Consider the following 16,737-nt stretch of genomic DNA (forward strand, 5'->3'; position numbering starts at 1 on the left):
TCATTAGCCCTGTTCCGCCTTAGAACGACCACTGCAACGGTCATGTGCTCACGTGGCGAGTCATTCCAAACGCCATGTTCGGATGGGAATTGACATGCTGCAGGTGAACGGACAAGCAGTTGTTATCGCCAATTCTCTGGTCAATATATGGCCATGTAGTGTATTTTGCCACCTAGAAGAGAATAACAATTATGGCCTTGGGCAGCTCTTGCTGCTCATACAACATCGCAGAGGCCGAACCGAGGGGAAGCGACCCATACAGCGTGTGGCTTATTGAGTAGGGTTGTCACTCATACTTCTGAATGACGTTCGGCCATACTACCACTGATGCTTTGCAGAAACTATCGCCAGATATCGAAAGTCCCTTCTCGTTACACGCTTCATCTCCGATACCTGCGTCCAACATGGACTCCAGGAAACGGGGGTTTGCTAAACAGGTAACGTCGTACCAGGAAGGCTACTGTTTATATTTCCCACTCGCACAGGGACACCACACAGTTTCCATTAGTGCCTTATGTGACCGACCATACGTTGATAGTCCCCGCCAGTACATTGTAAAGGGGTAAGAAAGAGCTACTAGATATATACATATTGAATATCCTTATCATCGCGGTTTATGTCGCGAATGTTAAGTTCAGTGTGCTGATCCAGATGTTGAAAAGAGACAATGGTTCCTGACCTCCTATGCTATATACATGTACGTATAGATACTCGTTTCCCTTGTCGGGCCGGGCAGGTAACAACATCCTTGAAACTTGACGTTGCTGGCGTCTCCCAGTCCCGGTGCTGCGGCTGGCACTACTTGGACTCCCGCGTACCGTACCTACGATAAGAGGGGTCAGGGGGTTCCATCTGCTCCAGCCATAGTATCCGAATTCAGTCTTCTAGTTCTCTGTAGTTGTCTGGGCTTTGTTGAGTTTTACCATCCACTTTCTCCAGCCTCGTGGGAAATTCTTGATGGTCGTCTCTCCACCCCGAGAAAACGCAGGATATATAATTGTAACTGACGGAGGCAGTCTATATGTCCTCGTATATCTGTATATATACCAGAAGTTGTTTCCTGATTCTACTTCTTGAACTGCAGCTAAACATACTTGGCAAGTCACTCAAATTGATACGCAGGATGGTGAGCAACCAAAACTTGGCACTTGTGCTTGGCTGAGGTACGGTCACGAATACACGCTGCCACATGTCGATAGCCCAACTTCGTAACCCCCGTGTCCATCATCCGACGGAACCTGGTTTTACGTCAGTACGATGATAGGGCGCAACCTGCCAACTTGCGATGTCTACATATGGGGAATACTAGCGCCACCCAATGGCTTTGTCAGTGAGGTATTCAACAAAATGCTGCATCGTATTTCGCTGGTATTTGCCTCTACCCACTATCTTCTGATGGGCAGGCTGTCTATAGGTTCGACTAGACACATTGATAGAGCCGCGAGCCCGTATAGTGTGTCTACCACTCTATTTCCTGCCGAAAAGATGCTTAACATCTAGTAGCCCGAGGTATCATTGGTTCCTTCATGATCGCCGTGGCTAATCGGAGATGAGGGGATCATGTATCGGTATCCTCTGGCTGAAGAAAGAACTCCGATTCGTCTGGCGCGTTTTCAAGTGCTTGCCGCCGAATTGCCCGCAGTCTACGCTTGCGCTCTAGCGTTCCTTGGGCATCCTCAAATTGCTGGTCCTTGATCGAGGGTGTGACCTGGTTTCCGTCCTGGTCAAACAGATATCGCGGCAGCTCTTTTGGCTCTTGCCTGAGAGTCCAAATTCCCTTGTTCTGCGGTCCGTCCCCCATGTGCCATACATACGGCTCCAAGTGATCCTTCTCAATATGGGCGCAGAAGGCGTCCTCGTCCTCAAACTCCTCAGGCTGCTGGTGTACTGTCTTGCCCGTAGTAGCCTCCTCGCCCACCGCTGTCTGCGCCAGCTTGCTGCCACATTTGCCCCAGCGACAAACCAGCGGCTCGTCCGCGTTACAATGTATGAGAAACACGTGTTTCCGCAACGTGTCCATGTTCTGAAGCTCAGCCGGGCACTGTGTAAGCTGCCCCTTCGGGTTTTCCTGGTGCCACTCGCAGCCGAAAGGCAAGTATTTGGGGTCTGACCGTAGATACCACTCTCTAATCGTCAATTCCGGTGGCTTAGGCGGGCGTCCTCTTCTCCTGGGTTCCTGGCCTGGGGCTGCTGCTGATGATTTTGCTTTGCGTATCGGCTTGTTGGCTGGCGTTGCACCTCCTACGTTATGGGAGCTGTAAGGAGTGCCCGGCTTCCATCCCTTGGGGCGGCCTCTTTTACGCGGTTGTTGCGGTGCGACTTCTACCTTTTCGCTCATGTTGAAGATGGCTGCTTCGGCAGGTAGGCTTCCCCCGGCTTTCCTCGGTTGCAACCTTGTAGGCAGCGCTATCTCTAGTGACAAGTCATCCCTGTCTCTCCGAGAAGCTGGACTCGAGAAGAGGTTTTGGCTTTTGCCTGATGGCGTAGGTGATGATTTGATAACGACGGATAAGCGCGACCCTATGGGCGACGGATGGGAAAGGTGGTTTGCACTTTGCTGTCCATTTGGAAGTAACGATGGAGTTATGTCTGAAACGACTGGCACAATCGAGTTTTCTCGGCGATTGTCCTCTCCAGGGTAGCCATTTTCATATTGTTGCCCATTGATATGCCCACTCACACCCAATCCGCCTTCTACTAAGTCCTCGTCAGGTTGAAGACCCTCTTGGAGAGGCATGATGTCGAGTTTGGCCAATGATTAATTAGAAGGGAATATTTTCGGTCCCAACTCGCTGGATAAGAGTGAGTGACAAGGGAGTGGGAACGGTTTAAAAAGGGTTATAAGTACAAATAAATAAATAAATTCAAATAATAATATTTTCAAATGGTTGTTTTAGGTCATCTTAAGATGAGATACATGGATAGAGATCGAGTAGAAATGGGCTGGAGTGAACACACGACGCGCCGCGCTCCCAGGCATTCAAGGTACAGAGAAAGCATGCCTGCAGGGGCACATTGGATTAGTGCCAGAGCCCCAGTTTTGCCCGTCAGCCGTCTTGCCCAGCCCGCAAAGGGACCTACCCAGACAGTATCACTGCACAGAGACATCCAGTATTCACCACCGCCTTAAAGCTCTGTGCATGTGCCTATTAATAGACATGAGCCCTCCCTGAGTCGCTGTAGATAAATGCAAGCATACTCGAGTATTGGCAGGGCATGGATGACAAACCGGCTACTGCCCGGTCTGAGTCTACTGTGCTTTTCCCAGGCACTTCTGTGCATGCATGTTTTTGACCTTGGAGCTCTCTAGTCCAGGCACAATACAAAGCAATGGACCAGCATTACTAGCATCATCAAGCATGTATCGTAAGAAGATAGCTCTTCCACGTAATGTGAAAGCTGTTAACCTGTTGACAATCTCTGTTGGGATACGACTGCTATAGCTTGCCCACAATCCTGCCCAGCTCTCATCATATTGGAGGGGCAGTGGGAAGCTATTCCAGATTCGTGTACAATGTGTACGCCTCGGTGCAACAACTCCATTTTTTCCTCAAGGTGCCTCCGATCAACCAGTCCCTTGGCCTGTCTCTTATTGGTGATGTGCTCCTCCAAAGCCTCATCGCTTGGAGTTGACGTGAGGGAATTCCCTCAAGAGCCCGAGGCCTCGCCTTCGCCATCACCAGAGTCAGGAGGCTCGGCTACTGTTTCCGCCGCTGAGAATCCATTGGCAGCGGCCAGTCGGGCGGCTTCCTTCTGTTCACGCAGAGCTTCCGTCTCTTTGCGCAGCTTTTCTAGGCTGAAAGCACCATCCTCGTCCTCATCTTCACCCTCAGACTCATTGTCCGCATTGAAACGCCAGTTACCGCTCTCGAACAGAGCACGACCAGTCGCCTCCTTGGCAAGTTTGGCTTGCTCTTCAGCGGCCTTCTTGCTCATGCGTTCTTGCTTCCACTTAGCGAAAGACTCGGGTGTGACGGGTGTAAGAGTTCCGGTAAGCTTGTGCCTCTCGGACTCCAAGAACTCCTCCAGGGTCAAAGTCTTGAGAGGAGATTTATCCAGCAATGCCTTCTCGGCGGCTCGCTGTTCCTTGGTCTTCAGGACGAAGCTGTGGGGTGTCAGTGGCTGATAGCATGCAAACCATTGTTTAAAAAAGGTAATACTAACCCAGGTGGCAGGGCGTGCTTGTACTTGCAATTATTGCCGCCATTCGGACATACCCAGAACCATCCGTATTTTCCGTCTTCGATGGCTTCAATGAAGTATTTGCACACCTTGTCGGTCGTGGTCTGCTGGTTGCCCTTCTTAGACAGGACAACACTCCGGAGTTTCTCCTCGTCCCAGTCATCGGAAGTCTCCTTCTTCTTCTGCTCTTCCTCTTCCGCTCTGCCATCCGTGTACAGATTGATCTTCTCGGTCTTGCGCTCGACTGAGAGATCGTGGGAGAACTTGCACTTCTTGCCCTTCTCGCAGTCTCCCTTCTTGTAGAATATGCAGACAACAGTCTTAGGGTCGACGCCGAAAGGAACCTTCTGGATTTGCGCAGGCCTGTTCAGCAGTTCGGCGTTCTCCCGGCGGGCATCCTCGGCGGCCTTCTTCTCACGGGCCTTGGCTTCCTTCTCGGCGGCCTTGCGCTTCTCCTCGGCAGTGCCGGTGGCGGTGGCATTGATTTGCTTGATCTGTTTCTGTGCCGCGGAACCCTTCTTGTTCTTCATGCCAAACGTCTTGTCAGCAATAACCTTCGAAGCCGCGGGCTTCTTGGCCTTGGGGTCTTCCTTCTTCTTCGGAGGCATTGTGGCAGGTTGAAGGGCACGAAAAATCTGGCCAAATTCGTTGGGCGTTCGATTAAACGGTCGTTCCGGTGTCAACACGATTCGTCGGCAAAGTCGATTGCCTTCTCTTCAGGATAAACCACTTCGGCCTCTTTAAGTTGGTGGGTTGACGTGGGGCAATGATGACCGCAGATTGTTGGAACTCCAATGGGCCCGAGCGCAGACGCTTAGCCACTTCAGCCACACACATCAGCCACTTTCATCTAAGCTGCTGCTGCTGCGTGGCCTCGCTGGCTCGCAACCACAACAGCTAACAGCTAGATCTACCTCGAATCCAGGAAGCCATCCGAGACAACCACAGTCAAGGCATGCAAGAATCGATTCGTATTTGGTATGAATACCTTACAAGAACCAGCTACCCGTTTTGCTGCGCAACTGGACTGACGTGACGCACCAGAATTAGCTTGAGAGATCCAGCTTCCTTATCGATATCGACTACAGCGGACTGAACGACAGACAATCGCAACCATGATTTCCGACGACGACTTGTACCGACTGGCCATCTTCCTCGGCTCCGTTTCCATGGTCCTCATTGTCGTCTACCATTTCTTCGAGGTCAACTCGGCAGAGGAGGGCGGACTTGCCGAGAAGGCGGCCAAGGCTCGACCTGCGCAACAGCCTGCCGCAGTCGGAAAGCCGGCGAGTGCTACCAAGTGAAGGGAAAGATATGGCGCAATACCAACATATTTCGGGTTCAATGGGTACTTCGACCAGACTTTGGGGGTGCATTTGCCTGCCGGTGGCCAGCAGGGGATTGCAAACGTGGGTGCGAAAGGCAGGAAAGCCTGCGTACACAACTGGCCAAATGCAAGCATCAATTGAGGCACGACCCATCATTTTGGCGACACGGAAGCGATGTTCCTATATGAGCCCTCTGGTGATGCGGGCCTACCGAGCTACAAAGCCACAGAGCAGTGCTAAATCATACTGAGGCACACGCGCCTCTGCGGCAGCAAGCAGATCTAATATCGATATCAACTGAGAATCAACAAGCCTTCCGTTGACACCTACCTGTCATGTCGCCTCTGCGCTCCAAACAAACTGACGATTGCTTTCTGGTCCTGGTGTCTCTTGCACCCATTCCCAAGTGAATATTCGAAGTAGGTAAGTAGAGGAACATGTGGAATTTGTAAGGAGTGAGTTGAAGCATACAAGCAAGCAGGTAGTCGTACCTAGTCCCCTCCATATGCCCGGTGCTGCTGGGCTGGTGCTAGGCTGGAGCTCTCTGATTGGGCGAACTGGATTAGGCTTAGCGCATCTCAGCTCCTCCCTCCACTGTCCAGTCTCGCTGTCTCGCCCCCTGCTGCCTGCATTGATTGTATTCGGTAGCATCCACCAGCCCCAGAACTGCGGCCAGGCCAAGCCCCCAAACCCAATCTTCTCAGGCTCCCGTTCAATCAATCTTTCCTCGCCATCCATCCATCAACATCTGCACCCCCCATCTTTCGTCTCGAAACTCTTCTGTGTCAACAAGAGGAAGATTCGACCTGTCCTATTTTCCATTTCTTGTATCCGGCTGCATCCAACTTGTAACGCCTCGCCTACACGCTCTCAGCACCTTTCCCGCCCGTGGTCTGACAGCTTTTTTCCCTTCTACTCAACTACTTTTCCCGCTGCCAAACATTCCTACTCTGCCCAAAGTCATCTCCGACGCGCGGAATTACTCATATTGCCAATACCATCGCCTCTGAGATACTATTCAGTTTCAGTCGCGATTTCACTCGACTCTAATCCCTTAATCGACGCACGCGAGCCCTTGCGCGCATCTCCAAGCCAATTTCCCATCTCACCGAGTCGCAACTTCACACAAGGACGCGTCTCTACCCTCCACACCATCCATACCAAACACTTGGACGCTATTCAATACATCAACATGTCTGGAAAGCTTGATCAGTCTCTTGACGAGATTCTCTCCACCCAACGCCGCTCTGTTGGCGGTCGCCGTGGAGGAGCTCGAGGAGGCCGCCGTTCGGTCGGCAGAGCCGCAGCCACCGTCGCCCCCGTCGGTGGTGTGACCAAGACATCAAAGCAGAAGGGAGCTGCCGCAGCCAAGCAAACACCCGCCAAGGGCGCTGTGGCTGGCGACAGCAAGGTTGTTGTGAGCAACCTGGTAAGTCCTCGCGCAGTCCGTCACTCTTCGCCTCACAATCACTAACAAACCACGCAGCCTAAGGACGTAAACGAGGCACAGATCAAGGTATGTTTCCACTAAGGCTTACCCTGCCGGTGGAATTTCATCGACTATCCATTTTTATCGCGCGCGCGTGCATCTCGAACCTACGATCTACATTGCCTTGACTTGATCCATTCGGTCAAGGGGTGTACGGATGTGGTCGCAGTGGAGCTGTCAGCTGCCCAGTCTCCTTCACGATCGAAATGTGCACGCACCTTGCGTTGCAACACCCTGGATCCGAAGTTGAGCAGGTCCTTGTCAAACAATCACTGTACGCTCTGGCGTCAACCGCAGAAGGCTTGGCAACCCTTACTTGCGAGTTCCATCAGTGTAGACAAGTCGACTATGGCGCTACTGATGACATGCAACTCCGAGGCTGGAATGGCTCTCTCCCTGAGGACGATCATAGTGAAGTCCAAGCACGTACAAGTGCTTCCTTCAACCTGCAACGAGCAAAGCAGTGAGCTACAGCAACACCTAAGAGACTACCGGTACATCTCCAGTGAAGTACAGTGGGATGCGATACTTCCGTCAATTTGGGCAATCGGGGCTACACTTTCTCATGCCGTGGTTGACATCCTGCGCAGAAACAGAGCCTCAGTGGTTTCTGAACTTTACTTAAGTGAAGTTAACATTGGGCGGGAGAGATTATGTCGGTCATCATGTGTCGGGTGTAATCTTAGGCGAGGCGCCAAGGAAGTGGCTACTGGAAGATGGCATCTAGTGGGCGCGGGGGCTGAGATGTTGCCGGCTTACCAAATATGCTGCGTGTCGGGATGGCCCACTCCAGCGCTGTATTGACGCTCACTGCTTGCTCGTTCATGGTACTCGCATGGTGTGCCACCAAAGGTGCTTGGCTCACATACTTTCGCTAGCCGAGTAGCGATGCGTGGGCGATATGATACGAAACGCTTACCACCCGTGGATTTATTGATCACTAACATGGCATGTCCTTCGATAGGAGTACTTCATCTCGTCTGTCGGTCACGTCAAGAGAGTTGAGCTCTCATATGGCCCCAACAGCATGAGCCGCGGCATCGCCACCGTCACCTTCGGTACCGCTGATGGCGCGCAAAGGGCTTTCAAGGCTCTGAACGGCCTTTTGGTTGACAACAGACCCATCAAGATCGAAATCGTCGTCAGCGCTGCTAACGCCGCCATGCTCCCTGCGCCCAAGACGCTTACGGACCGTATTACGCAGCCCAAGTCACAGCCTAAGGCCCAGCCCAAGTCAGCTGCCTCCACCAAGAAGGACGCGGCAACCAAGGATGCCGGAGCCGGAGCCGCTGGTGCACGAGGCCGGGGCGGCCGTGCTGCTCGCCGCGGTAAAAGCGCTCGCCCTGCGAAGAAGACGGCCGAGGAGCTTGACTCCGAGATGGCGGACTATTGGGGCTCGGGTAACCCGAACGAGAACACCAACGGCAGTGCTCCGGCTGCTGGAAACGACGACGCTGCTATGGAAGACGAGATCTCAGTACGTTATGACACAGTACAGAAAGTTATTGCAGTACGCTAACAACCATGAACAGTAAACGGTTTCATGACGAGTGAACCACTCTCGGACGAAGTTTTATGAAATTCACATTGGAGGGAAAGGCTGCTTGGCCCAAGGAGCGGCCTTTGGTTGGGTTGTCAGTTGCTTGCCATGGTTGGCATTATGTCGTCTTTGCTTGCGCACAAATTGTCACCTACGAAATGCAAACCGGGTTTTAGGGGAAGGATGGACTGGTTTTGCGTTGCTCTATCATTTTTCACACTGGCTTCATTTGGTACGCCAGTCTGAACAGGTTTTTTTTTCCAGTGGTTATAGCGAATAATGAAGATCGAGCGATAGACCACGACCTTCAGCCTCCCAGAGGTGTGTACCTGGTGCTGATAACTCTGTAACTCGCAGAGCCTACCCTGTCCTCGCGATACTAGATTGTGAACAGCTCTGTAATATGTTGCCTTGCTGGTTTCTGAAGGAAAGTTATGTATGCCCATTCGATGTATACGTTGATTCTTTGTGCTTGACTAGGTATGTAGTTTTAAACATGTCCGGCCGCCATGGTCTGGGAAGTACAAGATCGCATCCGACTATTGACTCGGGTCTGTGTATCAAACGAATACAAGCACCTTTGTTGGCCAGCTTCGAGACGATTCTGCTGTTATGAGCGAAGGATGGATACATCGACCACAAAGGATTGGCACAGTTGAGCAATAATTCCTCCTACCTTTCCTTCGACGTGACAGTTCCCCATTGGAGTAATGTGTGGTACCAAATTACCTCGACGACCGGCTCGTCTTGGTTATTATCATGACCATACATATATACATGGATCATATGATACACGTCAGCCGGAGGCCTGTGTGCAGTTTTTGATTAATCGTGCTCGGTGTGAATACGGCATGCATATAATACTATGGTTTTATCAGGCCAGCCAGCCAGCCCCCTTGTAGAACTTGTCTACCTCCTATGTTACGTGATACGAATCTTTGACCTGCTCACCCGCACACCGGCCCCCCTTTTGAGTCGGCTAAAAGGTGAACGGATGTCAACCGAGGAATGTGGTTTGTTGTTGCCACTCGTATGGAAATGAGGGGAGGGGGCGGGTAGAGGATAGTGGGTGGGAATGGCTCGTCCTCCTTCCAGCTAGCAGGGTATCTTGAGTAGTACGAAGATATCCTAAGCCAGGATAAGGTCCGAAGGACCCGAGCCGGCGGGAAAATCCACGTGTAGTTGTGGGTGGAGTGTGGAAGTCTATATCATCACATATGATGTTCGAGGCGAGGCTGGCTCGTTACGTCTCGGTCCGTCTATATTGATAACGATGAGGATAATGTTGCTGTTATCAAAAACTAGACAGTGTTTATTAATCCGTCCCAGAAGGCGTGCCATTAGGTCATTTGAGATCCGACGGACGTACACGCATCCAACAGGTCCTCGGAAGGTTTATCTGTGCCAAGCACCCTGTTATCGAAACCCGATCGCGCCAGGAACAGCTGGGATACGGTTCCGCTCACTCTACAGCCGGGGCAATATGGACGCGGAGAAAACTTGGTCAAAGAGGCTAGCCAGCCAGCCCCTTGTGCGACGGTACATGCAGACTTCGTGATGGTTTCAAGAGCAATCAACCCTGTACGAATGAGAGGGGGTGAGGCCGGGTTTAAAGGCGGGTAGGTAGGTAGATATGAATGATACGGTGGTCTTGTTCCTGCTAGAATTATACACGCGTCGTTCCAAGCAGGTTCTGCTCTTCCCGAATCGCCATCTCCTTTCTCGTCTTTGACATTTCCTGGCTGGACTAACTCTGGGTGCTTGTTGCGGGTAGGCAATGAATTTGGGATTTGATGCTGGGTATCGTACTGAACAGCGCCAGGGCATGGATGCGCCAAACGCATCATTGCTCGTGAACCCTGCTTTTGGCTCTCTGTGGAAATGCGGTCTGGTCACCGGGACGGTAGCCCCTTTCACAATATAGGGGGTAGTTGGTCATGGATCGAAAGCTGGATAACCATACGAGGTGACCATCGTTGTGGTTGCTGACTGCCCTCGTAGGTTTGATTCCGGCGTCCACTATGCCTTGTGTAAGGAGACTGAGCCTTGTGTAAGGAGACTGAGGCAGAATGAGAGGGTGATAAGTCTCGGAAATGGGTGTCTGTATTTTAGCCGGCCCTCGAGAAAAGTGTCTTCTTCCCCCAGTCTTTGTGATGTGTCATACTGACCCACATGATGGGACATTTGTATAGGACTATAATACCTCGGTGGTGGATATGATGCTTCGAGCAAGAAAAATTTCAGCATTGATGCGCGTGTGTGGAACCCGAGATTTACCGGTGCATACTTGGTCAGTCACTCGTCTCTTGCAGATTTACTCCTTTGTCATTTGGCGAGGTTGGATGCAGGAAGCAGAAGAGCTCGTCGAAGAATGCGCTGGCAGCTTCAGCAGCCACGAGCCGACCAAAAGGGGAGGGGGCCAGACTCACTCTGCATCCGTAGGTCGGTGACCAGGCCATAATTCGCCGGCATATGCACTCACCGGCCTGACTACACAGATTCTTCAACGGTTTCTGCAGCCATTTCCCTGGACCTCGCTTCCGGCTGCAGTTGGGCTTCTGGCCAGACGATGATGATAATGGTGATGATGTTAGAGTGACGAAGAAGAACCAGCCAGCACCCATCTCATAGTGGCTTGACTAGTCAAAGCTTTGCAGGAGCCTCGACTGGGTTTACTCGACGTTGGATGATACAGAAGCCCGGCCGAGCCCCGAGCCCCGAGCAAGAGCCATGGCTCATCAGGCATGCTAGCGTCGTCCGCACAAATGCCAAAGGGTCTGTGTCCAATCATACTGGGCGATGGCATCATTCACAGTAACATCTGTAGACACTCGATGTCAGAGCGGTTCTCGACCCGCCAAGGCCTCGTAATATTGCATTACGGCGCCAGGAGAGACCCTGGCTGGCTCGTTCATGACTTGATGATGACGGGTAATCTGCAGGTACTCTCCGCCCTTACAACTTGGTGCTCCGGGAGCAAATCGTTGCCCCTGATCCATTCAAAGGCACCGGTTCAGATCAGCGACGTCTCACTTGCTTGTATCATATCACATATTCCTCTGTTGACCTCATCTCATAGGGGTGCCAGTGCCAGTGGGTCTCCCCAGCACCGTCAACAGCGGGGGGCTAGTAAGTAGTAAGTACGTCGAACCCCGGAACCAGGGAATCAGTAATCTGGGTAGGGTAGGCAAGCCTATCATACCCTGCGGCAGGGAAAGGAGTCACAGCCGACCTGCGGCGGAAGAGAGACCGCCACGAATCACGACGGGAGCAGTTCCAATTGGGCCCGGTTTTGCTGCCCGTCCGGATCACCTCATACGACCACATATTTTGGTGGCGACGCGAATAGTCGGACCCCTAAGCCTTTCGCAGGCGATCAATGGTAACCCAGACGTTACATGACAAGCATGACTCGGTCTGGACTGGCATTTTTGGCAGAACGGTGCGTGTTTTGACAGCAGGCTGTGGAACTTTTGGCGAGGAGTAACCGGAAAGTTTCAGGGGTCGGGGGTCGAGGGGTCGAAGGTATGGATATACCAGTACATACTTGGAAAGACTGTATGTCTGTCAACATCTACGCAGCCAATGGCACAGGATTCCAGCCTCCATCTTCCGCCCCAGATGGTGGAAACTGTATCATCAGCGGCCATGGTGAAGACTCCCATCAGTGTCCATTACACTGTGCAGATAGATATGCTGTCAGCCACAACCCCACCAGGGCGGAACGCCTCTGAATATATCGGGATGCCACCTTGATGCGATCGTTCGGATAGCCACCGCAGGTATATATAAAACAGCAACTATTACATGCTTCCAAACTCACCAGATGTAGAGGAACCGCATATGCCAGGCCCCAAATGGGCTGTCATCTCCTTGTGGAAGCATGGTGGCTGACGGGAGGTTGCATCAGCTAAAACAAAGCGCACTTTTGACAGCTGCCGCTCCACAAACGGATAGGAAGACCGCAGCTTCTCCCCAACTGACGTGAAACCCGGACCATGGCGCCTGGGCAAGGGCTTCCAAGAGCCAAGACCAACCTTGGTTGAAAGAACGTAGGGGCCAAAAAAAAGAAGAAAAAAGGAAAAAGGAAAGCAATGAAGGTGGCTATACTGGAAGGTGCGATGCCGCCTGCAGATAAGAAGGATTGGCGAGGACATCGTGATTGTCGTTGCTACGTTTGTAGCTAGCAGCTTTGGAGATTGCGGTAAACGCAATATGGCAGTTGGTAGAAAGGTGCCCCGGTTCCGAGACCATACGCCATGTACATGGCTGGCCACCTAGGTAGCCTATATTATGCGCCATAAGCGTTACAATGGCCGGGAAACGGGACAGGATAGCCATTGGGCACGAGGCATGGCAGCGGGATTCTCCAGAAAAGCAGACCATGGCCATGTCAAATGGCAGTCGCCGCAGCCTTCGCGGAACTAGCGTTGCTGCAGGAGAGGCGATAGTGGTTCAATCAAAGGCCAGGGCGAACGTGGTATGCATGGGACCCACGAACCGTTATCCGTTATTTCGTGAGGGTGTTGAGCTCGGCGCTCAGGATGCAGGGCACGACGGGCGGAAGGGCGGCCGTTAATCTATCATCTCAGGAAACATTCGATGGCGCCGTCGCATTGCACCCAGATCCTGGCATTGGTGGGCGGGTGGTACATCCGGGGGATTCGTTGGGCGAACCAGCGTCGGCGGCCCAGCAGCCGGGTTGGTGAAAAATGTGACAGATCAGAGAGGGTTGAGGATTATAAGAGGAGGAGGCATACTCGGGATTTGTAACCGAGCCGTCGTTCGGCACGATCATAACCACATCAGCATTCCATCAGCCAAGGGGAGAGGCCAATGGCACTTTGGTTTTGTGGTATGTGTGACCGTAGGACGGTAGGTAGGCAAGTATGTATAGGCAAAGGATGAGGAAGAAAAGGCTGGTTGCTCGGTTGCACGCCTCAACAACGATTCGGTGAGCTGGATGCCTAGTATGGCATGGCATGTAGTGTGTATGGAGAGGGTGCAAGATAGGTATAGAGCAGTGTAGGGCTCGATACTTGCCGAGTCAGCCTCCAGTGGGCAAAAGAAACGACTGGGCGTGCAACGAGCGTGGAACAAGCTTAACGGCCAGAGTCGCGGCGGCTATTGGTGGTGCTGCCGATCACTCCCCACTCCTGGACATGCAATATGACCGATGGTTCCAAGGTTGGCCATAAAAATGCCCGGACGGACTTGGGACGCCTGCACCGCCTGCACCGCCTGCACCGCCTGCACCTCAGGTAGTCAAGTCAGTCCATGCTGCTGCAGCTTGCTTGCTTGACCAAACCCGACCAAAAGCCAGAGCCCACGATTGATTAATCAATTGGATCTGGCCTGGCAATTGGAAGGAAAAGTCTCGGTCAAGTCACAGTCACGACGGGCCTTCCTCACCCAGACAGGGCTGTCTATTGAGTGCCTACCTACCTTGCCTGGTCCTACTTTTTGATGTCCCTACCTACCTACCTACCTACTTATGTAGCTACCTGCTAGGCTACCTACCTACCTACCTGCCTCCTTCCTTCCTTCCCGATCCTGTCGCTACTTTTGCACACTCTTTCCCTTTCCCATTCCAACTCGAGTATAGGAGCCTTAGCAAGAGGGGAGAAGAATACATACCGACTGTCCACGTTTCTGACCGGTCGTTCATGGATGGATGATTAATCGACTTATACCTTTCGTGCTTCTGCTAGCTTCCATATTCTACCTAGTCTTGCACCGATCCAGCTCTTTTTTGATCTGATATCCTTCAGCCGCCTCCCATACCCTCCTTACATAATCCCCCAGCAAGTAGGTAGAACACATCTGCTCTGCTCTGCTCTGCTCTGCTCTTGCTCTTGCTCTTGCTCCCTCCCAAGACTTATAAAAACCCGCCGTCCACTCTCCAATGGCGACAAGCCACTATTATGGGGGAGGACCGTACCACCAGACATACCATCCTCATAGTCACCTTCACAGCACCACCATGAGCAACACCGACTATCGGCATGCCGCCGCCGCCCAGTACCCTTACCAGCAATCCGTCGCCGCCGACGGCTTCACTCCCGAGATGCGGGATCGACAGGCGCGGGGCAAGGACCCTTACCATGATTCGGGGGAAGACTCCGAGGGCGCGAGCGGCGATTGGGGTGGCCGGAACCGAGGCTCCAGGTACGTATAGTCGGTTTCCTCATCTTACTCATTGGAACTTAACACCAACGTGCCGCCGACTCTGTGCATTTGCACTTGTACGTCTAAGAAAGAGTAAAAAAGAAAACATTGCAAATTGGCCAACTAACTTGTGCTCTTTGCCCCTCCTTCAGGGACGAGTCCTACGCCTACACGGAGCAACGACGACATGCTGCTCAAATTCTGGACAACCCAGAGTTGCTTATGACCAATGCCCAACGCGAGGGCGATGTAAGTTCTGGACCCCGTTCTTCGAGTCTTGACCCCCACGAGCCCCCCATCCCTCAACCCTTAACCCTCAACCCCAGCAGTGGCGGCAATGGCCCGGGAAACTCCTCCTTCCGCCTGCCAAACTGTAAACTACTCACCCAGTCTGTTTTGGTGTGGCCATCTACACGATGAACTGGACAAATTTCATCCTCTGATGTCATAACTGTGCGGTACTTCATACCTTGGGGACGACAAGGGTAGTTTCCATAATTATCAACCCACCTCGGCCCCTGTCACTTCCTTCCTATCCCTTGGACCCTGCCAAGAAGGATGCTACCATCCATAATTCCGATCGTTTTTCATATTACACCCCGAATTTCACCATGATCACCAGTTTTATCACCCCTGCTTACCAAATGATTGCCAACAGAGTATACCGGCCACGCGTTTGCGCTACACTCGCATGTTGTGTGGCGTAGTGGAGGAGACTGCGCCTTCAGCGTCGAAGCAGTCGGGGGACAAGAAGAAGAAGTCCAAGTCGTCCCGCCACAGCAGTAGCGGTGGGCAGAAGAGCTCGAGCAGCACTCCCAAGAAGCGTAGTAGTCACAGTGACCGCTCCTCGAGAACCTATTGAGCTCTCTAGAGGACAGCAACAACCCAGAAAGGGGTTCGGACGGAGGAGGAAAGTGGTCCGCAGGGCAACAGCAGCACTCGATCGGATCCTATCTACACCAACGGAGCCAACCACGGCCGAGTAGCGAACGACAGAACTGCAGACAAGGCTCGCTCCTTGGAAGCGTCAGACGGGCAAGAGCAGCGCTGCAGCCTGAGCAATGGCTGAGTGGACGCCACCCCCAAACCGCGGTGATTTTTCTTTTTGGCTTAACTTGCACCAACGGGGCTTAGAAAAACGAACGTTAGGATGAAGCGAATTTACGGAATAATGGGCATGAAGCTATTTCTTCGGCGCGGGGTTGAAATACATCTGATGTGGTAATGACTGCAGCTTTCCAACTTGGGTATGTGGGCATATACTGGTGTGCTGCGCAGGCGTTATTGAATTGGTGGTTGTTCTTCCCGAAGTCCCGGAGAGGCCGGCTATGCCATGCTTTTTGTCAATGGCGATGGTGGAAAAGATTGTCTTCCTTGGGGTTTTCCGTCCTCAAGCCGCGAGGTGATATACCCCTTTTGAGAAAAACAAGCCGGGAGGCTCTATGCTGCTTCCTATTGGATCCGGCATCCTCGCTGTACGGTTTTAGAGCAGCTTAGCTTCAAGCAGATAGTTTTGCAAACATCTCTGTCCCTTCACCTTTCGCATCGTGACTCCTTTTTGTCCAAGTCGGTCTGTCAAGTCGCGTATACTCTACTGAGGAAGTCCGCTGCTAGCAATGACAATTTCACTTCAATATAGACACGGTCCAAGTACAGAGTCTGGTCATGTATCAATAAGGCTACAGGTATATATGCAAGGAAAGAGCTATAAAACTAGACACGGGAGTCCCGTACGCTGTAAGTATATGTGCGGAATGCTGCGGTTATGCTGTATACCCGGTGCAAAGTAGCCGCCCAATAATCATTCAGTTGGCCGGCCGGCCTGTTTCTTCCACCTTTTTGCTCCCTTACACTACTTGTTTAGCCTCCCCGATCCTGTCTGCCTTTCAAGGCCGATACAACAATAGAGAGATGAGCGAGTGAGCTCGATGGAGAAGATAAGAGGGCCGATCCCCCAGGAGAGGGGGTGTCGTCGGTATATATAGAAAACTCCTAGAACTCCTCCCAATGAGATGAAGACAATAAACGAT

The 16,737-nt window shown here is 52.3% G+C and overlaps 5 protein-coding genes across 5 annotated transcripts; 3 read left to right on the forward strand and 2 right to left on the reverse strand.

Moving 5' to 3' along the window:
- Positions 1–1,558: 1,558 nt before the first annotated feature.
- Positions 1,559–2,338, reverse strand: PG997_001265 (uncharacterized protein; the record flags this gene model as incomplete). Its single annotated transcript, XM_066805580.1, has 1 exon — positions 1,559–2,338. One exon carries the CDS (start codon positions 2,336–2,338, stop codon positions 1,559–1,561), a length of 780 nt encoding a protein of 259 aa, XP_066675353.1.
- A 1,310-nt stretch (positions 2,339–3,648) lies between these two features.
- Positions 3,649–4,790, reverse strand: PG997_001266 (uncharacterized protein; the record flags this gene model as incomplete). Its single annotated transcript, XM_066805581.1, has 2 exons — positions 3,649–4,105; positions 4,165–4,790. The coding sequence occupies 2 exons, from the start codon at positions 4,788–4,790 to the stop codon at positions 3,649–3,651; spliced, it is 1,083 nt and encodes a 360-aa protein (XP_066675354.1).
- A 507-nt stretch (positions 4,791–5,297) lies between these two features.
- Positions 5,298–5,486, forward strand: PG997_001267 (uncharacterized protein; the record flags this gene model as incomplete). The annotated part of the gene is made up of 1 exon (XM_066805582.1): positions 5,298–5,486. One exon carries the CDS (start codon positions 5,298–5,300, stop codon positions 5,484–5,486), a length of 189 nt encoding a protein of 62 aa, XP_066675355.1.
- A 1,216-nt stretch (positions 5,487–6,702) lies between these two features.
- PG997_001268 (RNA binding domain-containing protein) lies at positions 6,703–8,518 on the forward strand (the record flags this gene model as incomplete). The annotated part of the gene is made up of 3 exons (XM_066805583.1): positions 6,703–6,939; positions 6,997–7,026; positions 7,964–8,518. 3 exons carry the CDS (start codon positions 6,703–6,705, stop codon positions 8,516–8,518), a joined length of 822 nt encoding a protein of 273 aa, XP_066675356.1.
- Positions 8,519–14,522: 6,004 nt separating this feature from the next.
- PG997_001269 (uncharacterized protein) lies at positions 14,523–15,776 on the forward strand (the record flags this gene model as incomplete). The annotated part of the gene is made up of 4 exons (XM_066805584.1): positions 14,523–14,707; positions 14,860–14,956; positions 15,366–15,534; positions 15,586–15,776. 4 exons carry the CDS (start codon positions 14,523–14,525, stop codon positions 15,774–15,776), a joined length of 642 nt encoding a protein of 213 aa, XP_066675357.1.
- Positions 15,777–16,737: the final 961 nt, after the last annotated feature.

This window comes from Apiospora hydei, assembly GCF_038363865.1.
Source record: "Apiospora hydei strain CBS 114990 chromosome Unknown utg000002l_segment0_segment0, whole genome shotgun sequence".
Taxonomy (NCBI): Eukaryota; Fungi; Ascomycota; class Sordariomycetes; order Amphisphaeriales; family Apiosporaceae; genus Apiospora; species Apiospora hydei.